Raw genomic sequence first — 24060 nt, 5'->3', positions numbered from 1 at the left:
TGACGCTCCCACTGCCCTCAGCCTATAGCCATGTGCTCCTCAGAGCTCAGGCCTGCTCCTGCACAGCAGCTGGGGTTTCCTTCCAAGGCCCTGTATCAGGGCAAGTGGTGTCCCCGCAAATTCACGTCCACCCAGAACCTGAGAATATGAGCTTATTTGGAAAGAGGTTGCTGCAGATGGAATCAAAGCTGAGGCTGGAGATGAGCCCATCCTGGATTGTCCGGGTGGGGCCCGAACCCAGTGACAGAGTCCTTGGAGAGGAGGTAAGAAGCGGGGAAACACACGGGCAGGTGGCGGCAGAGCCGGAAGCCGTGCGGCCACGAGCTGAGGACACAGCAGCGCCCAGGACGCCGGCAGCACCAGGAGCGGACGGGCAGCAGCACATCTGCCCTCAGAGCCCCAGCCCTGCGGCAGCCGGGCCTCGGGCTTCTGGCCCCCAGAACTGAGCAGACAAACTCCTGAGTTTTCAAACCCTGCTTAGTGGTGGTTTGGGCGGCTGCCCAGGACCCTGACACACCTCCCAGCTGTCCTCTGTGCCCACCCTGCCTTCCTGCTGTTCCCTAAACCAGGCCCAGGGCGACCTTCCCCACATGTGGAGGGATGGTGCCACCTGCCTCAGCGTCAGGGGCTTCCGCTGTGCTCGGGGGGCAAGTCCCAGCTCGTACCCCAGCCCGTGGGCCCAGCCCGCCCCGCCCCCCCTCACCCCAGGCCTGCTCCTGCCTCAGGGCCTTTGCTCACGCTCTTCGTGGCCCCCCAGCCCCAGAGCTCCCCCAACCCTCATTACTTCCTGCAGGTCTCGCCCGTGCCTCTTCCTGAGAGATGCCTCCTTGCTGAAGCCTCTGCAAAGCAGCCTCTGCCCTCGACCCACTCCCCGCTGTGCAGCCTCCACCACCCGCCGTCTGGTACCTTCTTGTCTGTTCATTCCGGGCCCCCCTCAAGGCCGGGGGGCTTTGCTGTCCTGCCCTCAGTGGCTCTCAGCAGCAGCACGAGGGCCTCAGGAGGGATCCTCCACCTTTGAGGGGAGGCTGCCCCAGCCCACTGCCAAGGCGGCGAGGGACTGAGGGGACCAGCCCCTGCCGGGGCTCCAGAGGCCTGGTGTCCCCGGGTCTCCTGGGCCCTCAGCCCCCCCCGCCCAGCCCTTCGGTGCAGGCTCCCCAGAGGCTGGTCCCGCGTTGCTGTCTCCCTGCTCTGATGCCCGTCCTGCTGACTCTGGAGGCTCCGGTTACCAGCCACGTGCTGCGGGCATGAGGCCCCTGCCACCCGAGCTCTGGCCTGTTTGAGCCTTTGGCCAACAGCCTCCTCCCTGGACAGTCCCGTGGATGAGCCACGCCAGGCAAACCCGTGCGTCCCCAGCGCCGGTGCTGAAAGCAGCACGTGCGTGTAGTAACCCGCGCGTGTAGTAACCTGTGTGCGCGCGCATATGCAGGTTGCTTCTACATGCCACCTTCCGGAGCTGCGTTCAGCTAAACGTGCGCTCCCGCTGCGGTCCCCGCGTCTAGTCCGTCACCACAGGGATCACCCGGCCCCTGCCCTTGCCGACCTGGGACCCTGGGAGTCACTTGGGGCTCCTCTTTCTCTTTCTCTGTGTCTCTGTCTGTCTCCCTCATCGGCCCCTGAGCCCGGAACGCCTGGCCCTGCCCCCATTCGCGCCCTCTGCTCGGCGTCCCCTCTCCCCCAGGCCCAGCGACCGCTGCCGTGGACCAGACTGTGTTGTCGGGCCTCCCGCCTCCAGGGCTCTGTCCTCGCCTGGCTCGTGTGCTGAGCCCGGGCCCACGCTGGGCTGGAGGGCGCTGGCCCTGGAGTGGGTTTTGCGTGCCGAGTCGAGAGATCGGAGGCCCCGTGCGCTGGCTGCGTGGACGGCTGTGGCCTGGCCTGTCAGGGGGACTCGGCACCGGCCCCAGACGCCAGGTGGGCAGCCCCTGACCCGCGGGCACGGAGTGGGGTGGACGGCTGGCTCTCGGAGGGCCCGGCGTCCTTCGCACCTTCTGTGGGCAGCGGAGCCCGATTTCCCTGGGGCTTGGCCTGCGTCCCTCTCTCGCCCGGGGACCTATGGCCACGCTGTGCCCGCCGAAGGCCCTGCCGGCGCCGAGCCCGGACAGAGCTGGAGGAAGACGGAGCAGGGCAGCCGCTCGCCTGCGCCCTTGCTGGGAGGTGGAAGGGCCGCTCCTACTGCCCTGCCCGACTCCACCCTCGGCCAGGTCAGTGGAGACGCTCTCTGCCGCTGCCCCCCCGACCCCCGACCGTCGTCAGGGATGGGCTGTGAGGGTCCCCCGAGGAGCTGAAGGCGGCTGGAGGGAGGGGCACCGGTCAAAGGCAGGACGATCTGAAGCGTGTGGGCAGCAGGTGACGGAAATATATCAACATTGGCCCCGGAGAGCGACAGATGTCCCTCCTGACGGTGCAGCGGACAGTGCAGGGTGAGGGCTGCTGGCCGGCCTGTGAGAACTTTCTCTTCATATTTTTTCAATAAATCTAAACGTGCTCTAAAGCTTCTTACAGAGAAGATAAAGGAGCTTTCTGTACAGGTACAGAAGCAGCTCCAAGACGTAGAGTAACTGCAAGTGCAGGGGAAGCAGGCACGTGGTTTGCTTTTCTGTGTGTAGGAGACGCGGATGCAGATGTGGGCCGGGCGGAGGAGACCATAATTTCCCACTTCCTTGTAGTTGTAAAAAGCAACTTGGAAGGACACACGAGGAAGTCATATTTAACCAGGTGGAGGAATCACTTATTCAACACAAATGGAACCCCAAACTGCTGAAAGCCGCCTGTCGGTGTGGCTGTCGGATTGAGCTTCCAGCCCCTCCTGGCAGCAGCCCGGCCCCCTGCGCGCTCTGGGTGGCTCGCTCCCGCTGCCCGTCTTCTCATCTCTCCGGGAATGTGGGTCACGGACAGCAAGCTGATCTGGACGCAGGTCTCACCCGGGCGAGCGGGGACATCCAGGCAAAACCTCACTGAAAGCTGGTGGGAATGTGGTTTTTAAAAAAATATTTATTTATTTTTGGCTGCATCCTGTCTTCGTTGCGGCGCACGGGCTCAGTTGTCCCGCACGGGTTTAGCTGCCCCGCGGCACGTGGGATCTTAGTTCCCCAACCAGGGATTGAACCCTCGTCCCCTGCCTTGGAAGGCAGATTCTTAACCTGCCACCTGCCTCTCCTGCTTTGCGGGGGCTGAAATGGCTGTGGCCTCGCGCCCCGGTGCAGGGCTGGGGGAGTGGGACAGGCGACCCCTACAGCCGTCCCCATGCCGCGCGACACCCACGCGGCAAGTGTTAGAGGCCAGTGACAGACGACAAACAGTAATGAACTCACAAGCCAAACAAGGAAGAAACTGCCCACGGTGACTAGCTAGAAAAGGTGTTTTCTTCCCATTTTATTTGATAATACATTTTCACAGAAACAGGATATTATTTACAAATATACAGGTAAGAGACTGCTGGTCAAAAATCTTAAACCTAAAATGTCATCAAAAATTAATTTACAAAACCCGCCAACCGTCCAGGAGCCCCAGCGGGATGGTCTGTGCAGGACGGAGCTCTCTGCTCTGCCAGCTCCTGGGGCCCCAGGCCCAGTCACCCACGGCCGGATCTCAGGAGGCACTGGTCTGCATGTTTTTGGAAGCTGCGAGCATCGCTCTTACTTTGGCCATGAGGTCCTGTGCGAGGAGAGACAGAGGGCATCCCTGAGGGCTCCTGCTAAGTCTCAGGAAGGGGACGCTCCACACAGGGAAGTAGCTCGTGAACGTGTTAACGGGTGAAGACCGAGGAAACTGAGGGCAACGTGCTGGGTGGCTGGGGACACACCCAGGCAGGCTCAGGGCCCAGGAGGAGACGCTCAGGCCTGGCCGGGAAGGAGGAGACGGGGCTGACCGGAAAGGGGGGCCCAGGGACCAGCTGCCCTGGGCAACGCTGACACCACCGCCTCCAGAGGACCAGCCGGGACCCCCGTCAGGACCCACAAGATAAGGGGACAGGGAGTGGAAACCAGCCCCCTTAGAAGAAGATGGGAAGAAAGAGACCCTCCCGCCTTACCTGAGTGATTTTGCTCTGCACGGAAGAAACAATTGCTGAGGAGATCTGACCGTCTTTTTCCTGAGAAACTCCCCTAACGCAAGTAAACAGAGAGGTCAGAGGCTTAAAAAATACTTTCAGAAGCCATTTTGTTTTACTTGTTTCCAGTATCCTTAAAAAAGAAATCAACATTATAAATATATTTCACTTTTATGTTTTATATAACACGTTTGACATATTTCATAAAATGCAACATTACTTAAAGATATAGGGCTTCCCTGGTGGCGCAGTGGTTGAGAGTCGGCCTGCCGATGCAGGGGACGCGGGTTCATGCCCCGGTCCAGGAAGATCCCACATGCTGCGGAGCGGCTGGGCCCGTGAGCCATGGCCGCTGAGCCTGCGCGTCTGGAGCCTGTGCTCCGCAACGGGAGAGGCCACAGCAGTGAGAGGCCCGCGTACCGCAAAAAAAAAAAAAAAAAAAAAAAAGATGAAGAAAAGGACAAAAGCACAGAAAGCGGGCGCCACACTCCCAGAGCCTGACCACAACCCGAGTGGGCGCCTCTGGTGCATCGTGAGGACTTTCGGGGCCGTGGACACGACACACAAGTGGTGGTCGGGGCCTGTACTGAGGCACGTTTTACCTTTGAAGAAGCCGCACCTTAGATTCTGACCCACCTCAAGTGAGCTGTGGCCTCTGCTACTCCCCCACCAGCATCGGAGCACCGTAACGCACACTTGCGGAAGCAGGGGGTTTACAGGTGCGATGGAGGACCTGATCCCCTGCCCCCGACCCCCGCCCAGGCTCTGGGTGGGTGGGTGTGGGCGGGCGGCTTTTCAAAACAGGACTAGGTCTGGCAAATGTCCCCCGACAACCACGGGCAGCCAGGCAACGGGGGTCACCTGCGCTGGCACGGGGAGACCGCGGGACGACCAGCGTGGACGCCAACATCCCCACAGCCTGCGTGGTCAGGAAGTGATGGGTTCACCCCTGCCCACTCGGGCTGAGAGGGAGCAATGGGTGGGTGGGGGTCCTGGGCCCCTGTCACCGCGGAGTCCAGTGCCCGACCCCCTCCTTTGGTCACACCGGGCTCCCCAGCTCCCACGCCATACGGCCCACGTGAGCACAAGGCACTACTGGCAGGGAGCCTGGAGAGACACTGGTTTGGGGACCGGCCGCTGGCACACTACGCGGCCGCCCCACACCCGCTCGTAGGGTTCCCCCTGCCCAAGCGCGGGGCGGGCGGCCCGGGCGGCCTCTGGACCCACCCCTCCGTGTGCGCCCTCTACTCATCTGGAGCCCGAGGGACACCCGGAGGGGGTGGGGCGCAGGGCCTGGGGCCGGGGGTCTGCCAGCCCGCCCCTTCTCGGTGCCCCCCCCCGCCCCCGTGGCCCAGAGGTCAGGGCGGGGTTACCTGGAGCGCTCCTGGCTGGAGCCCCGACTCTCCACAGGAGAGATGCTGGCCGAGTGCCGGCGCGCGGCCTGCTTGCTCGGGGAGGCTGGCTGCGAGCCGGCCTTGGACTTGGTCCGCGACCGCGAGCGCCGCTTCTTCTTCTTCTCGTGGGGGCTTCTGGAAGGAAAGCAGTTTTAGACAAAGGCACAGCGCGGGCTCTGAAGGAGCTCTGGGTGCTCTCCACGGGACAATTCAGCAATTTCACCCACCCTTCTATACACATTGGCTCCTTTTCAAAACCATACACATTTAATTAACTTGAAACGGATGGATATAACAAAATAAAAGTCGTGCAGAAGTAAAACGTGGACCACCTTCTCGCCAGAAGTCCTGCAGTCAGATGCCTGTGGGTTTAAAACACCATCAGCACTTTATCTGCATTTAAAATAACCCAAGATAAGTAACCAAGCGCTGTTTGTACTGCTTGTTCATTTACGCTGACTCATGGGAATTTCCAACCAGAAGTGGAAAATCATCAAAACCCAGCACTTCGAGCACAGACGCTCGGCGTGTCCTTGTGGCCTGAGGCTGACGGCCCCCGGGGCCACCCGCTCTCCCACCGCCCTCGCGGCCGCGCCTCGCTGCCCGCGTCCTCCGAGTCGCCAAGGCCCGTAACTCCACGTCAGAAACGACCCCCAGCCCCTACCCCTCCAGCCCCGCAGCCCGCACTCTGCCTGGGCCCAGCGCCTCCCGCCCAGAGGCAGCTCTCACTCCACTCCACGCCCTGCCCTGTGACCCCACCTCCCCACGGCCCTGAAACACAGCAAGAAAGAGGGTATGTGTAGGTGGTGGAAGCGCTGCGGTGCAGGGCCCTGCCTGCTTCTCCTGAGACCACGGTTGCCCGCCCTTCAGAACCCGCCGGCGCCTGGGCTGCAGGCTGCCCTCCTGCTGGGACGTCTCCTGGAAAGTCTCTGCAGGCACAGGTCACCGCTGGTTTCATCAGCCCCCGTCTCAGTTTGTCGCTCCCCGCTTCCTCCCGGGCTGCGACTTGCTGCAAAGCACTAGAGGGTGGATCCCTGGCCGTGGGCAGCTGGGCGACAGGACGGGAACTGGACCTCGGGAGACATCGCCCGATGCCCACGCCCTCGTCCTCAGAGCGCGGCCGGAGGGTGGGCGACGGGCTTCTGGTGCTGTCACTTCCCTGCGTGCCGTCACTGCTCTAAACACGGACGTCCTGGGTCACCGCCTGCACAGCTCACACTCCTCCTGGTTCCTCGGGACTCAGGTGGCTCAAAGGCCCTTCCCAACCTGGAGACACCCCGGGGCCTGTCTACATGCCCACCCACCCCACTCGTCGGGGCACCTCCCTGGGGCGGCTCCCGCGGACCCCTGGTGCAGGAGGCTGCTGGCCAGCGAAGCAAGCTGACCGTCCGGCCGGGCAGGGCGTGGCTTTCTGGCTCTGTCTCAACAACAAGGACCTGGCCCTGGGTGGTGGCAGCTGGGCAACTTCAGTTCAGCTGTGGGAAGTGTCCCTGGTGCGCTGGCCTACGTGCAGGACAGGAGCAAGAGAAGTGGTCCACAAAGAAGAGGCTGTTCCCGGTGCAGGGTACACAGAAGCAGGAAGTGCACACCACAGGCCTACTTCCTACACTGCAGATGTTTTGTGACTTTTTGTCACGTGGCTAGGATTTCAAAAGCAGCAGCAAATAAAACAATAAATATTTAGTAGCACGTGACATACGTCCCAAATGATTTCAGCCCCAAATCCGGCTAAGTTCCTACGGCTGCCTACGTGAATTAATCAAAGGTAGGTGAGCAATCCTGAACTGTAGATCACGTTCAATTTCACTGCAACTTGATCTCATGACAAAACTTTTTAAGCGTTCGCTTAAGGAATTAACTCATCTTTTTGCTTTTTAAATTGAGGTGTGCTTTATATCCAGCGAAATGCAAAGGTCTGAAGTGCTATTTGCTGAGTTTTGGCAGACATGGTGAAACCCAGACCCGTCACGACCAGGAACACTCTACCATCCAGAAGGTTCTTCCACTGATGCTCTCAGGCATCTGCATCCCCTGCCCCACCATCCCAGATACCCACTGCTCTGATTTCTATCACATAAATGCAAACTCAGATAAACCGGATCACACAGTGCTAGTCCTCTGTGACTGGCTTCTTCCGCTCAAGCAGGACGACTCTGAGATTCGTCACGAGGGGGTTCTTTTCGCGGCCGGGTAGCGTTGCACCGTATGAATCTGCCATCACTGGTCTTTTTGCGGCCGGGTAGCATTACACTGTATGAATCTGCCATCACTGGTTGAGGCTCTCCTCTGTTAACAGACATTTGGGCTGTTTCCGGTTTCTAGCAATTACAAGTCAAGTTGCGTCTGTGGTCAGATGTTTATGGCGAGTAAACACCTGGGACTGGCACGGTCAGGCCATGGAGCAGTGTATGTTTAACACTGTAGGAACCCGCCGAACTGTTTCCCAAGCGTTTCAACACTTAGTAATGTCCGTCTGCTTGTTCCCAGCCATTCCTGTCAGTGTAAAGAGCGCCTCACTGTGGTTTTAACCTGCATTTTCCCTGACAGGTGACTAAGGAAGCTGAGCACATTTTCATATGCTACCTTCACTGGCTATTTAAATATATTCTGTTTTTCCACCAAGGTATTTGTGGTTTATTTATCAAGAGAAAACTATTCCTTAGCCCAGATATGCATAGTTCATAGTTTCGAAACACAAGCATGTGACAAACTCCTGTGGAACTCAACCCAAAGAAATCCTTTCCATTCCAAAATAACTTTGCACTCTAAGAGATACCGGCCTTCCGCATCTCCTCAAAATCTCTTATGGAACCGTAACTTCTGTAGACATCTGCTTGTGCCTTCTTTCTTGGTTCAACCACAGCAAGCTTACAGACAGCTGCGACACCCGGGGACACAACGAACGCTCCAGCAGTAGGAAAGTGCAGGCGCTTGGCCAGGAGGCTGCCCCGCTGAGGCCTCGTTACGGGACGCGAAGCTCCTCTCTTTCACAGCTCAGTGACAACAGCCTTCCAGGCCGATGGAGAAATGGACCTGAAATACATTCTGTTATGAAATGTCTTTCAAGCCCTCTGCCCCTTTTGTAATTGGGTTGCCTTTTTGGAACTGACATAGGCCTCTGTCAAAGATACACATTGCAAATCTCTCTCCCCATTTGGGGCCTGCCGATGCACTTTCTTAACTGTCCCTTTTGAATGAAGTTTTTAATTTCAATGAAGTCAAATTTATAATTTTTTTCTCTTATGGTGGCGTTTTCTACATCCTCAGGAATCTCTGCCACCTCATAAATGTATTCTCTTTGTTTTCTTCAAAAACAGAATGGTTCTAGTTTTCATGTTTAGGTCTGTGATCCATCTTGAGTTAAGCTTGGTATTTGGGGTACAGGTCACTTTTCTTCCATTCTGATGTCCAGTTGTTCAATCAAGTTTTGCTGAAAGACGACTTTTCCTCCCTGCACTGTTTCGGCTCTTCACCTTTTTAAGGTGTGCAGTGCACGCCGTCTGACTCCTGTGGCTCTCTAAAGTCCTGAATTGGTAGCAAGAGTCTCCAACTTAGTTTTCAAGGTTGTTCTGACTGCTAGTCAGTGTGCCGAGGGCACAAGAAGCCGAGGGCAGTTCTGATTGGGACCGTATTGGGCCTACAGATCCTTTTGTGGAGAAGAGCCATCCGAACGACACCGAGCCTTCCAGTCCATGAATATGGACTTTCTCTCCATTTATTTAGGTTTCTCCTAAACATTTTCTCTGAAATGTTTTGTGATTTTCAGTGTAGAGAGATCTTATACACATTTCCTTACATTTATCCGTAAGTAGTTTGTTTTTTTGATACTGTTCCAATTAGTATTGTTTTTAACTTCATTTTTCGGTTGTTCTAGGCTAGTATACAGACATAAACTTAGAGGTTCCTTAATAAGAAGACACAGCTTTACGCTCTCCTTTGCAATCTTTAGGCCTTCTATTTCTTTCTTCTTGCCTTACTGTCGAGGCTATGAATTCTATTACAGAGCAGACACCTTGGCCTTGTCTCTGATCTCAGGGGGAAGGCACCAGCAGGTGTGATGCTAGCTGTAGGCTTTGCAAAGATGTCCTTTGGGAATTCTCTGGTGGTCCAGTGATTAGGACTCCACACTTCCACTGCTGAGGGCCCGGGTTCAATCCCTGGTTGGGGAACTAAGATCCCACAAGCCACAGGGTGTGGCCAGAAAAAAAAATAGATGCCCTTTACCAGATGGAGAAAATTTCCTTCTATTCCTGCTTTGCCAAGTTTTTTTTCCCCCCTTTTCCCTTTTTAATGAACAGGTGATGAATTGTGTCAAATATTTTTTCTGCATCTATTGAGATGTCATATGATTTTCTTCACTTATTCTGTCAATACTGTGAATTACAATGACTGGTTTTTGAATGTTAACGAACCTTGCATTTCTGAGACAAACCCCATTTGGTCCTGATGTATTTTATCCTTTTAATTAATTGCTAGACTCAAATCAGCTAACACTCTGTTAAGGATTTTTGCACTTATTTTCCTGAGAGTATTAGTTTATGAATAAACACATGCGTGTACACACACATCCACCCCCCCCAACAAAGCACTCCACACCACACAGATGTGCACACACTGTCCATCTGCTTTAGGATGGTCTCATGCGGTGAACTGGGAAGTGTTCTCTCTTCTGTTTCCTTTGAAGTGTCTATAAAATTGGTTACCCCCTTTTCTTGAATGTCTGTTAGACTCTACTGGTAAAAGTCATCTGGGCCTGGAGTTTTGGGGAAAGGTTTTAAATTATAAATTCAGTTTATTTAGCAGATGTGGAGCTACTTAGATTTTCCATTTCTTCTGCTGTCCATTTGGTAGTTTGTTTCTTTCAAGGCATTTGTCCATTTCACCTATGCTGTTAAATTAACCGGAATGAGATTTATTTTCTTATTATCCTTTTAATGTCTATAAGGTCTTTCATTCTTGATCTAAAAAAAGATTTATCATTTTTAAAATTATTTTCTAAGAACCATCATTTGCTTTTACTGTTTTCCTCTGTGAGTCTGTTTTCTATTTTGTTGATTTCTGATCTTACTTTTATTATTTCCTTGCCTCTATTTACTTTGAGATTAATTTGTTCTTCTTTTTCTAGCTTTAGACAGAAGATTGGTTTTTAGACCTTTCTTTTTTTTTCTAATAGAAACACTTAAAGCTACTAACTTCCTTCTGAGTACAGCTGCAGAAGGAGTATGTTACATTTTCATTATCATTCATTTCAACATATTTTCTACTCTCTCTTGTGATTTCTTCTTTGACCTATGGGTAATTTAAAATGTGTTAACTTCCAAGTATTTGGGGACTTTCCAGATACCTTTCTACAGATTTTTATGTGTAAAAAGACATACTCTGTATCATCTGAGTCTTTTGGAATGTGCTGGGACTAATTCGGTGTTACAGGGAACGATTTAGCCTGGTGACTGACCCACGTGCATGTCACGAGAGTGTGCATGCTTCACTGCAGGTGGTAGTGTTTAGCTGGTCAACAGTGCTGTTCATATTTGCTGCATCTGTAGTGTTCTACTGCCTGCCTTTCCCTTTAGTTCTGTCAGTTTTGTTTCAAGTATTTTAAAGCTCTTTTATTCAATGCACACATTTAAAACATTATGTCCTCATGAAGAGCTGGCCCCTTCATCATTATGAAACTGCCTTCTTTATCTCTAGCACTACTTTTTCAAGTCTGCATGGTCTCCTGTTAATACGGCCACACCACCTTTCTTCTTATTAGCACTGTACGGTGTATCTTTCAGATCTTAACCTATTTGTATATTTAAAGTATCTCTTATAAGCAGCTTAGTATTAAGTTTTGTTTTTTAATGCAGTCTAAAATCTCTGCTTTTTAACTAGAGTTTTTAGTCTGCTTACATTTAATGTAATTATTTGTATGGATGGTGTTAACAATCTTCTTGTTTTCTAGCTGTCCATTTGTTCTTTTTCCTCCTCTTCCCCACTTTTCTGCTTTCTTTTGCATTAATAAAGCATTTTTATGGTTCTCTTTAACAGTATTGGATTTTTAACCTTTTTATTTTTAGTGGTTGCTCTAGAGAATTATGATATGCATCTTTCAATTGTCATAATCTACACTGAATTAATAACACTTCATGTATGATACAAGAACCACAGAACAGCAGCATATTCCCATTCACTCACTCAACAAGCGTTTGCTGATGTGCTCGGTGAACACTGAGCTGTAGGGATTCAATGCTAAACCCTGCCCCCCATCCTAACCAATCACATACTATTTACTGTCATAAAGTAACCGGGACTTCCTGTTGGAGTGTACTGTAATATGATTTGGCTAAACATTTTCATGAATTTTACTTTTAAAAATATTCACTCTGCCCAGATCTGGATCTCCAAACACTAAAAGGAACCAGGATTCCTAGGAGAAACAGCTGACCCCAGGTCTGGGGCAGGGAAAGCACAAGCTAAGCCTGGAATATCTTGGGCCAAAAGTGACAAAGTACTCAAAGAACAATGGGGCCAAATGTGAGACAATGTTACCATCAAATAGAATATAATGGCAACGGATTGTTGCACAACAAATAAAAAACAAATCCCCAAACCCAAAGTCCACAGTGATACTAAAACAAAGGGGGGTGTTTAGAGAAGAAATGAGGAGAAAGCTGCTGGCCACAGGACACTCACATTGTTCCAGTGCCACCCCACAGATGACTTGTTAGTTCAAAGAGGTATGATTACACAGCAGACACAACCTTAACCAAGTGATCAAACTCAGTGTCACTGGCAATGGGACAAAGGGACACTTGTGTGCCTCCTGGTGTGATGCAATGGCAAGTTACACAACATCACTATAGAGTATTCTTGCTAAAAATACTTAACATGAACACAGCCAAAAGGACACAGTAAGACAAATCCAGAGTGTGGGATCTTCAATGATACAGGTGACCTGGGCTTGTCAAAGTCATGACATGCCCTCACAGGAGGGCATGAGGGAGGGAGGAAGAGGAGGAGAGAGAAAGGAAAGCAAATGTGGCAAAACGTTAACACTGAATCACGCTACAAGTTACACGCAGATGGGTGTTTTTAAGTAGTAAGTTAAAAACTTTCTAGTAAGTTAAAAGTTTTTCAAAAATAGAAGCCAGGGGCTTCCCTGGTGGCACAGTGGTTAAGAATCCGCCTGCCAATGCAGGGGACGTGGGTTTGAGCCCTGGTCCAGGAAGGTCCCACATGCTGTGGAGCAACTAAGCCCGTGCGCCCCAACTACTGAGCCTGCGCTCTAGAGCCTGCGAGCCACAGCTACTGAGCCTGCACTCTAGAGCCCATGGTCCACAAAAAGAGAGGCCACCGCAGTGAGAAGCCCACACACCGCAACGAAGAGCAGCCCCCACTCGCTGCAACTAGAGAAAGCCCGTGCGCAGCAATGAAGAACCAACGCAGCCAAAAATAATAAATTAATTAATTAAAAAAAATGTTAAGTTAAAAAAAAAATAAAATAGAAAAAAAGTCAGTGAAAGAAGCACTCGGTGATCAGCCTGTAGAAATAATCCTTCAAATCTGGCAGGAGGCACTTCCCCTCAGTTGGGGTGACCTGACGGGATTAAAGTGACCCTGGCTTGGTGGACGGATTAGTCACCTGCTGCCACACTGAAGCAGAGACCCTGAAGCTACTCCGAGTAGAAGGACGGAGGGGACAGCCTGACTGCTGGGTAACAAAACGCGCCTGCTAACGGAACATATTCCTGGCCTACAGAAACTCTGGGTTTATAACCAAGCCCAGGAAATCGACCAGTAATCGTGCACATGTTCACCTCTACTGGGTTCCTCCTGAGTCCACCACTGTCCACGACCCCTGAGTCAGGTCACAGGCTTGATCCCATCTATCAGGGCAGGGTAGCTAGGCCCTGCAGTAAGTTGAATCTTAACTTCTTTTATCTGACTTACTGAAGTTCTGATGATAGCACAAGCTCTGATGAATCCTAATATAATCACCATCTTCTCTAGTGATAGCTCTTCTAATGCAAAGGTTAATTTGAGGGCAAAGCAAGAACTCTTCTGTTAGGAGAGATCTTCGGCTCCAAGGAATTAATTTTAGACCATGCCCTTTACATATACCAAGGGTGACGATAAATTTCAAATGTCAATTAACTTGCATAAGGAATAAAATTTAAAATGGACTTCAATTTTCATCATTTTATCCTGCAACAGTCACGTATGCTTAGCGTGGGAGTTCCAAGGCACAAAGTGAAACTTATAAACAGACGGAGTGAGTCTGTGCGTGAAGCCTTCACTGAAATGTATCAGTTTTACAGCTCCTTTCCTGATTTTTCTGTTTTAAGAAAGAGATGACATTTTATCATTTAATGGAACTATTGCATAACTAGCCAGACTGCAGGAACGTTTTTCAGTTAGAAATGCCTTTCAGAACTGCTCCTGCATGTATACATGTAGCTGATTCACTTTGCTATACAGCAGAGACTAACACAACATTGTAAAGCAACTACACTCCAATAAAGATGTTAAAAAAAAAAAAAAACTGCTCCTGTTGAGGATGTCTGCTGACGGAGGGGCGTCTCTGAGGCAGGTTTGGGTGATGGCTGGGTTCATTTGTCCAAGAATGGTGGACACCTGAAATGCAGATTTGTCCTCTGGAAGACCCTGGAAGGTTCTGGAACCCCGGGTGTCCTGACACTCAGCAGCATGACATCATGAAGTCTGAGACTACGATGGGCAACAATGGCGTCTTGCCCTTTTCTGGGTGCCTTGGTCACCGGGCCAGCAATGCTCCTTGTCTACCTACCAGAGCCGGGGCCTGCCTTAACTCCAGTGCAGGGACACAAAAAATGGGAAGCCCTCATTTTCAGAGAGGATGGAAATACAGAAGCCAAGTGACAAAAAGCATTCAGGTGGCATCACCCAGGCTGGACGGGGCGATCCCCAGGTGGCGCCCCTCAGCCGAGAGGGACACGCCCACCGGCCCACCGGCCACGCTCCTGGCTTAGGCCCTGTGTCTCCTCAAGGCGGCGGTGGTGCCAGGGCCTCTGGTGGCAGAGGCCAGCCCCGGAGCGCTCTTCCTGGGAGCGGGGGCAGGGGCCCTGGCTTGCCGAGGGTCCAAGGCCCAGACTGGGGGTGACGGCGACATGGGAACCAGCCTCCCTCACTCTCCTCAACTAGACAGGTCTCTCCTAGCGGTCAAGGGGCCAGAGGACGGGGCCTCTCCCTGCTCTCAGACCCCACGAGGACCCTGCGGCACTCTCCTGGGAGCTGCAGCCGAGGCGTGGCCGCCTGGGCAGCAGGAGGGATCCACCTGAAATCTGAACTTCAGACTCTCCTTGTCGGTCGCCCCTCCACTCCTTTCCCTGCTCAACACGTGAAGGGTAAGGAGCTGCGTGTGGGGGGTCTAGGGGCAGCTAGGCTTGGGGGAAATGTGACCCCAAGAGCTCCCAGCAGGGCCAACCACCTGCAAAGACAGACGTGTTCCAGCACAGGCAAGCACCCTCTGCTTCTGAGCTCCAGAGCAGTGAGAACGCTGCCAGGATGACTCGGGATCGGCCAAAGCAGCTGTTCCCCGGCTCCGGACAGCTCTGTGCCGGAGACGTGGGAGCCCCACCTTCCAGCGCAGGTCCCGTGTCCACGAAAGCTCCGCCGCCTACCTGGACCGGGTCCGCTTCCTGCTGACTCCAGGGCTGTTACTCATTCGGTAGGCAGTGGGGACACTCCTGTCCTCCCGCCGTCTCTCGGGGGAGTGTGCTCGTCTCCGGGGGGACCGGGACCGGGACCTGGCAGAGGAAAGCAGGCATTTCAGTCCTGTGTGGGGTGGGCAGGGAAGCACCTCCACCGCTGAGACGGAGGCCAGCCCTGGCCTGAGCCCGTTGGGCGTGGTGGGTCCCTGCCTGTCCTTTCAAGGCCCGCCCCCAGCCTCCCTACTCTGCTGACCCGGAACTGGATCCAGGCTCAGAGGCAGAACGCTCATCACACCAATGCTAAGCTTCTAAGTGGGGCCCAACTCATGCTTAGGCTGGAGCCGTGGGCTGCTGGTGCGGACAGCCAGCAGGAGCCAGCTCCCGCCCACTGGGTCCCTGCAGTTCCTGGCGGACGCAGGCCCGCTGCTGCTCTTCCTTTCTCTTGCCTTTGCCCATCTGGTCTCCCTAAAACACGTTCAGCTCACTGGTATTGCTGTCAAAATTAGGTAAGCAAAGGCAACAAGGTCCAAGTGAGCTGTTTCCACTTGTTCTGAACACTGGCAAGAGGAAGAAACTGACACGTGATGAAGTTCGAGGACCCCCTGGAAACCTCTCTTGTTTGCACTCATCTTATGGCCTCTCAGCATGAGGAACAGCCTGCAGGCCCACTGGCAGGAAGCCTGAACCTTCAATCCGATTCAGACCGTGCCGTTCCCATGAAAGTTCTGGCTAAACCATTTGTTTATGAGATGTCTAATACTTTTTCTTCCCTTTCCTGTGCCTGGAAGAGGACTATTCCATTCGTGCAGTGCCGTGACCCACACACGGCAACCGTGCCCCAGACAGCAGCACGCAGAACTCCAACTCGAGACCCTCACCCACGGGGTCACGGTCCTAACGGACGGCCCTTTAACAATGGGTTTAGGACTCTTATTTTAGTTTTTTGTCCATTCAGTGAAATTACTGTTTTGGGGAGACCTGAAATAAGCAGAAATCTGGGGGGGGGGAATTTCTTTCCGTTCTGTTTCTATGACAACCCACTCAAAAAACGATATACAGAAGAGGTTTTGATTTTGTCATCTAAAGAAGTTCTACACGGAATCATTTTAAGTCACAGTAAAACCCCCAACAACGCACACCGTTGTTGCAAAGATCAGCTTGTATCACATTCCACCCTCTGTGTCACAGGGGGAACGCTGAGTCACTCCTGAAAAACACCGCAGCCACGGAATGACCTGCTCCGGGAGAAACGCGCCTTGGCCCTGGGGCTCCTCTGACACAACTGCTTTTCAGCTTATACAACGGTTGTGATTTTTGTTTCCAGAGCTTTCCTAAGATTTAAGTAACGATTACAAAGCTGAGGTCAGTCAGACACCTTGACATTTTACCAGGCTTTCCCTCAAAAGGGCTCCAGGAGTCAAATCTGTTTGTGGTGGAGGCTGCCCGATAACTGCCTCGCTGTGCTGCCGCCACTGCCGAGCTGCCCTGACAAGGCTCCGGGCTCAGCATCCCTGGGAGGCCGTGGGTCTGTGGCACGGAGGCACACACTTAACGTTCAGAATGTGCTGGGCTGCGCGGTGCTAGAGCCCCGAGAAAAGCTCTGCTCAATCAAAGCCATAGCGCCTACGGAACGCTTAAACACAGGCTTCTACGATAAGCTCAATAATCAGGAAAATAAATCACTTTTTACTGTCTGCAAATCCCTAACTTTGACATACAATACCACTTTGCAGCGGCCACTGGTGCTTTCTTTGAAGTGAGGTGCCTGTGACCAGTAGATTCCAAGTTACCTGGGAAAAGCACATCTCAGAACGGAGGGCCATGAGCTACACCAGATGACGCTTAGGTTTTATTTTAATTAAAGAAGCTCCAATGCTTTTATTCTGTTAAGTAGGGTCTGAATATTGCTACCATGGCACAGTGCAAGGAACAGGAAGTCCATTTTGTAAGTAAATCATCTGCATAACGTGACCGGAGGCCTTCTCATAAAGAAAATGAAATAGTCTGAATTAAAAATTTTCAAGCATGATGCAACTCAGATTTTTTTCTTAAATGATCATAATGGTTTGCTTTCAAAGAGAGTCATAAGGAGGCTTCTCTTCTGAACGACAGCGATATTTATAAACAGCTTCTTTCCACCAGTGTTTAACCATTTCAGGAACCCACTTCCTCCATTCCTGTTACTTTACTACTCACAGGTCCTCACGGAACTGAACAAGCAGCAACGATCTGGTACCAACCAGGCTGGGAACCTGGCGGCAAGGATCTGGTACCAACCACGCTGAACAAGCAAGAGGCTCCCAGGTTTTAGTTCTTCTCAAGCTTGAACTGTGGACCCGACTTCACCCGCAAACCCTTCCTCCCCTCCTGCGGGGACAGCTTCTCCCCGCAGCGCTGTTACCAACACGGCGGCCACGGCTCTGCCTGGGGTTACGACTCACTTCCTGGACACCAGCACGTGAACCGGCGCCTGGGGGAACGTCAGGCACCCCATCCTCCTTTAAGGGCCTGGATCAGGAGATTAAACCAACCACCCTCACCGGTTTGCTACGCAGTTTTATCAGGGGGAAAACGTAAGGAATTACAAATTTCAAACTAAAATACGACCCCAATTTTGCCCGCCTGAGTTCTTTTTGAACATTAAATAGAGCACTTGCAAAAGTCACATTAACCCCCCAGCTCCCAGGCCCCTCCCCGAGTGAAAGCCCTGAGGGAGCCTGACCTCTGGAAGCCACACGGGGGGCCCCTGGCCCTCCTCCACATAGAGCACCTCACACCGCGGGGCTGCAGAGTTCCACCCAGAATCCCCCCAACCACAGAACAAGCGAAACCAACCCCCCACCAACTAACCAACTATACGACGCTGCAGGCGATCTCATCAAAAGCCTTACAAACAAGCTGAATTTCAAGCTTTAGTCTCATCGAGCTTTGTTTTAAAATACCTACACTGTTACAAGTGGATTTTAATTTTAGGCAGTGAATTGCATGAGTACATCTTCATCCATTAAGGTGTAAAACCTAATGTGATATAAAAGCAGAAAACAACAGAGAAAGAAGTCTTATACTTTAATCAGTGTTGATTTAAAAGACACCAAATACTGTCTTTCGGTAATCACTGTGCTTTCTGAGAAGCAAAAGACTGATTTCCAAAACTAAAAATTTTCCTATGACAAATTCACCTTTGGAGAGCCAGAGTCATCTATAATTTAGACATATTTGATAAATGGGACTTCAACCATACGAGCATTAACATATTAACATAAAAATTACTTATGACATAAAAGCTTTTTAATCTTAACTTTCTATATTTTATACAGGATTTCAGTAATTTAATATACAAGAGAAAATATATTTCAACTGTAATATCCTACAACAAGTAGAAAGAAATATTAACAAAAGTCATTTTACTTGGAGCTGGCGGTAGTCTTTTTAAAACAATTGATTAAGTTGTGTCAGGCCCAAGAAACAAGTCTTATATATCCTATGCAGACATTATGTCTGTCATGGGTTAGTCTATCTGGAAAGACAGATAGTTAAAGAGAAAATTATGACAGTATCATTAGCAGCTGGTTAAAATTTAAATTTCTTTTTTTTATACTTCAAACAATTCATATCACCAAGAATACCAACCTCTTTCATTTTATAAGTTTATTTTATAAATCCAGTTGGATCCCTAGAAATTATTAGTGTGAGCCTGGATTAAGAAAGCAGGTCTGTAACCAGCTTAAGAAAAAAGGCAGTATTATCAAATAAAACTCACTCTTCTCAGAAATAAGAGCCGAAGCAGGATTCTACCTGGTGAAGGTGACTTATCCGACTTATGTCCCCAGGGCCCAGAGACCCACCACGAGACAGCTGGTCTCTCCTCCGTACCTCCGATCAGAGACCTGCAACCCGCCTCTGGGCCCTGAGCTCAGAGGTGGTCTGATTTCAAGGAGCGTCACTGCCACATATAAGCTGTCAAGGCAAATACTCCTGGACAAACACTTTGAAGGTTTGGTTTTATAATATTATTTTAAAAATATTTTATAATAAAGTTGCACTCTGCCTTGACATTTTATCTAAACTGCAAAATCAAACATCTGACTTATTTAGTGAACTTAAGTCAGCTGATTTAAATCAAATTAACTAAAAGTATCACACAGATACTATTGAGATTAAAAAAAATGTTTGGGAGTTATGAAAATACTCAGCTCTTTTTACAAACATTTTAACTATAGGTCAAATTAAGGTAAAATTGATGGTTTGCCATCACAGAACTCACACTAAAAATTTTTTGAACTTAACTTTTTCTTTTAACTGAAAATTACAAACTAAGGATTAGGAATTTGCTTCCTGCAGTTGTCAGCACTGAATATATGAGAACAATATAAAATATACTTGAATATAAAATCTGTAAATCTATTCTAAAATAAAAAAAAATTTAAATGTATTAAAATAACATACAAAATGACTTACTATTATATATAGATAGTCAATAAATATCACACAAATCCTAGAAAGTTAGAATTCCAAGTGTTTCACGAACACTTCCAGTTCTGAACAGACCAACCTGGGGGAAAGGTCTGTGGCCATCAAATCTGACCAGCCAGGCTCACTTCAGTACTAGACACCGGCACCTACTGTATGCGCTGAGCACTCACCATGAAAACCTACTCATTTCTTACCCTGGGAAACAATCTAAGGAATCCTGAGAGTTACCAGTCCCCTAGATGGGGGTTTATGAATGCATTTTACTCTCTTCTCTTTGAGCCCTGGAATAAAGGCTAACTAGGAAGAATTTTACTGGGTATGTTATTACTCAGAGGGCTTGTACAGGCCTATTTATTTATTTCCACTATATAATGTTATAAGAAATTTTTTCAAGTAAGAAACTTTAAAAAGTTTTGATATATACATACAAGTTTCTGGGGACTTTCAAAAATTGAAAATATGTCAGCAAAGTTGTTCATTTAGTTAAACAACAACAAGCTCTGTGTGTGTGTGTGTGTGTGTGTGTCTGTGTGTGTGTGTGTGTGTCTGTGAGAGAGAGAGAGAGAGAGAGGGAGAGAGGGAGAGAGAGAGAGAGAGGAGTGATGGAACGTCTAAAGAACTAGCAAAAACGCAGAAAGCGGGACTTCCCTGGTGGTGCAGTGGTTAAGAATCCACCTGCCAACGCAGGGGACACGGGTTTGAGACCCGGTCCGGGAAGATCCCACATGCCGCGGAGCAACTAAGCCCGTGCGCCACAACTACTGAGCCTGTGCTCTAGAGCCTGCGAGCGACAACTACTGAAGCCTGCACGCCACAACTGCTGAAGCCCGTGCTCCACAGCAAGAGAAGCCACAGCAATGAGAAGCCCGCACACCTCAACCAAGAGTAGCCCCCGCTCACCACAACTAGAGAAAGCCCGCGTGCAGCAACAAAGACCAATGCAGCCAAAAATAAATAAATAAATTTATTAAAAAGAAATGCAGAGAGCCAAAGATCAAATTTATTCTAATTTCATTGTAGACAAGTGTAAATACTTGTCAAGCCTTTAAGGTCTGGTCTGGGTAAAAATAGAGAAAGCATTGTTGTTCTAGGATATATTTAAGACAGGCAGATGTGTATACAAGTACACTTTTTTTTTAAACATTAAAAAATAAAAAGTATAGGGCACCTGCATTTTTCCCACGGAAAGGAAAGAACTAACAGCAGCTGGAGAAGAAGAACTAGATCAGTACAAGTGCTATGCTAAAGAGAAACTGAGAGAAGTCCAATCAATGTTCAGTAATAAATCACAAGGCATGAAGTAAGTTTTAAAATTAAAAATTTGCTTTCCTGAACCTCCTGCAAGCCAGGTGCTTTAAGAAAAAGAAAAATACCTGCTTTACTAAGCAGCAAATTCTGTGATGCTTACAGGTTTTCATGTTTATTACTTCTGTTGCCTGAAATGTTAAGCTGCTTCCTCAAAAGCTGGCTCCTTGTAAAGGTGGTTTTGGGTTGAACAGTGACTGTGGGTGAGAGGTTTGGAGAAGCAAATTAATCGAGAAAACAGATGTGTGCCACTGTGCTCCCTCCTTTATGTGCACTTGTAGGTGCTGTGCCAGGGAAGCTGAACACAGCCGAAGTACAAATCCTCCTGCTTCGCCATCTGCACATTCACAAGGAGTTAGCCTGGGAAAGCCTGCTCGTTCACACCAAGCAAAAGACCCCCAACCTGTGGATCTTCCACACATTTCAGCCGATATGCTAGGCTTGCTTCTAAGACCTGTTAAAATGTAAATACCTCTATTTTTTAAAAACCCTGGCAGTAGCTGATGAACCTTAGGAAGTCAGGTTAAAAAAATATTTTGAAAAGACCTTATTTGGGTTGGCAGGGCGCATCTCTCATCAACACACGCAGGTGTGTGGGTCTGTGCTTACGGGGAGCTGGTCTAGGGAGGCCCCACCCAGCTCTGCTGGTGAGCAGGTGCGGGGGTCTGCACCCACACCAGATGCACGGCCGCAGGGGCGCCCTGCACACCCACCTCGAGCGCCGTGCTGTCCGATAGGCACTGGGAAGACAATGCTTTGCTTTCGAGTGGGATCTAGACCTGGACTTGGATGACGAATGGTACTTGGGAGAGCGTGATCTTGTTCGAGACCGTTTTTTGTGCTTTTTCTTCTTCCTCTCTCTCTCTTCTTCTCTCGGCGGGTCTTTGCTTTTGCTTGAGCGCCCTTCCGGAGGCTTAATGTCTAAAGTGGGCAGCGGTCTGCCTCCGGCCAGTAGAGGGCAGGACACAGTACTGGCTTCCTGGGAACAGAAGCAAACGTCTGGATGTTAACAGGGAAAATGCGACATTTAAAAATGTATGTTTATAAGCTTCCGACTTTGGGGCCCTCTCACCAGTAACAAACCAACACCTCCTAGAGCTGACCACGCCTCCCTCTGTGGTGCTAAAAACCCTGCCCTGGCATCTTAGGGAGAATGACGGCTCCTTCGAAGTCAAGAGCTGAATGCCCACCTCTCCCGGCCGAGCCTTCCCGTGCAGGGTTCCCCCCAAAGCCTGCTGCGCTGCGGCAGCTGGATTTGGCGAAAGGAACGCGGCACGAAGGGCACTGTGTTAGGAAAAGAGCCCCGCTTGCTCTTTCGTAAATAATTGTGACCTTCCACCGAAAAGGAGATTCCTCTAGTATCGCGTTTTGATGAACCTCTGCTCTGCCTGAACCAAAAGAGGTTCCTCTTTGATTTTTAAAAAACTCTTTGTCACAAGGAAAATACATTTCTCTCCTTTCTTTGTACCTGTGTGAGGGGATGGATGTTAACTCCTAACTCCTACTAACTTACTGTGGTAGTTATTTTGTTCTATATGTAAGTGAGATCATGCTGTGTACCTTGAACACACAATGCTGTGTGTCAACTGCTAACCAGAAAACTGTCACTCGCCATCTGCTCTACAAGGATGAAGACACTGGCCACTGCCGTCGCTGACCTCTGACACCCCCTGAAAGGAGCTCTGGGTGGAGATCAGGAAGGAGGCCCTCGGTGCTCTGGGAAAACCTGGCAGAACAGGCCTTCAGACAGAGTTTCAGAAGACTTTATGGGCCTAATTTCTTGCAGCTCCTCATGCCTAGAAAAGCACTAACATCATTAATGGAGACACCTGCTCCTCGTGACGCGCAGCCACCTTCTGCCAAGATGTGTGCTCGACTGCACGCACCCCCTCACCAGAGTCACTTATCTACTGACCCCCGGCCCCCAACCTCTGCGGAGCAGTTCCTCGGCGCTCCTGAGAGGCTGTCTCCTGGGCTGTCATCCTCATGTTGCCCCAAATAAAACTTAACTCACAACTCTCACGTTGTGCACTTTTTTTCCATTGACACAATTATATCTCAGTAAAACTGAAAGAAAAAAATAAAGCCACTAATGGGAATCACAAACAAGATAATCCCATCAGTGCAAGTCAGCCGTGCTCCACACATGTGAACGCACCACACCACAGTACCGCACTTAGTAAGTTATCAGTCATCCTCAGAAACTCTTTACCCAAGCATGACAGACACACAGAAGAGTGCACAGGCCTTCAGGACGCTGCCTGCTAAACTCTCACGGTGGGACACCAGCACACACATCAAGAAGCCACCACCCTCAGCGCTGTGGCATCCAGAGCACGCCCATCGCTGGGACTTTACTGTAAAGTGCTGGAGACGCACACCTGAGGACCACATCGCACTCTACGATGACAGGAATGATAAGCTGCCTGCATGGCCATCAGAAGGGTGCCCTCCTGGCTCACTATGGTCCATCCCAGCAGTGAGTCAGTACAAACCAGCTTGAAAGAATGATGTGGTGACATCCTATTTTTATTGACTTTAACATTTGTCCACATCACGTTGTAAGATGAAAAAATGAAAAACCCCAACAAACCCAGAACTCCAAAAACCCACCACCGGTATTTTACACTTGCAGCTGTGGCCACCCACCTGCAGCCCTTCCCCTTGTCCTGAGAAAGGTCATTTCCTCAATTCATTTACATGAGTTTTAACTACAGCCAGTAAATACCACACGCAGAGATATATCGAGATATCTGCAATGTGTCACTTTGTGCCTCGGAGGATTCAGCTGTAAGGTTTACGGAAAACAACCCCAGGCAGGGGCTGCGGCCCGGCCCCGTCTCGTGGGCTGCGTGGACGCTGGCTGCTGTCGGGTGCTGGGCTCTAGCAGGACCGGCCTCCCCTCTCTTCTCCGCAGGTCCATTTGGACAAGGCCAACTGGATGAGGGAAAACAACACTTTGTGCAAATGGTTCTTCTAAAGTTGCGCTTCTTGCCCTGGCGGTGCTCCTGCGGCCGGACGAGGATGCCACCCTGGGTTAGGGGTCAGGGCTGCGACCCGAGGGCAGTGCTCTGCCTGCCTACTGTTTACACTCACAACACCGTCTCTCACACCTTCCCTTCCTTGTGAGCTGAGAGGCAGCAGGGCCGAGAATCGCTCAAGAACAGTA

General features: G+C 50.4%; 1 protein-coding gene across 3 annotated transcripts in view; it reads right to left on the bottom strand.

The window, feature by feature from the left end:
- Window positions 1-3341: 3341 nt before the first annotated feature.
- The window catches only part of SFSWAP (splicing factor SWAP), an 80380-nt gene continuing 59661 nt past the window's right edge, over window positions 3342-24060 (bottom strand). For 2 of the 3 annotated variants that reach the window (XM_004276632.4, XM_033440648.2), the window contains 5 exons: window positions 21605-21870; window positions 15084-15209; window positions 5419-5574; window positions 4028-4100; window positions 3342-3651 (listed from right to left, as the gene is read on the bottom strand). In XM_004276632.4, coding sequence (XP_004276680.2) covers window positions 3586-3651; window positions 4028-4100; window positions 5419-5574; window positions 15084-15209; window positions 21605-21870 — 687 coding nt within the window. In that variant the 3' untranslated portion in view covers window positions 3342-3585. Of the gene's footprint in view, window positions 3652-4027; window positions 4101-5418; window positions 5575-15083; window positions 15210-16488; window positions 16641-21600; window positions 21871-24060 lie in introns of all 3 variants that reach the window. The other variant, XM_033440649.2, reaches the window with a different exon arrangement.

Source organism: Orcinus orca, chromosome 15 (genome assembly GCF_937001465.1).
Source record: "Orcinus orca chromosome 15, mOrcOrc1.1, whole genome shotgun sequence".
Classification (NCBI taxonomy): Eukaryota; Metazoa; Chordata; class Mammalia; order Artiodactyla; family Delphinidae; genus Orcinus; species Orcinus orca.
Note: the sequence above shows the minus strand (reverse complement) of the source record. Positions and strands in the feature narration are given on the sequence as shown.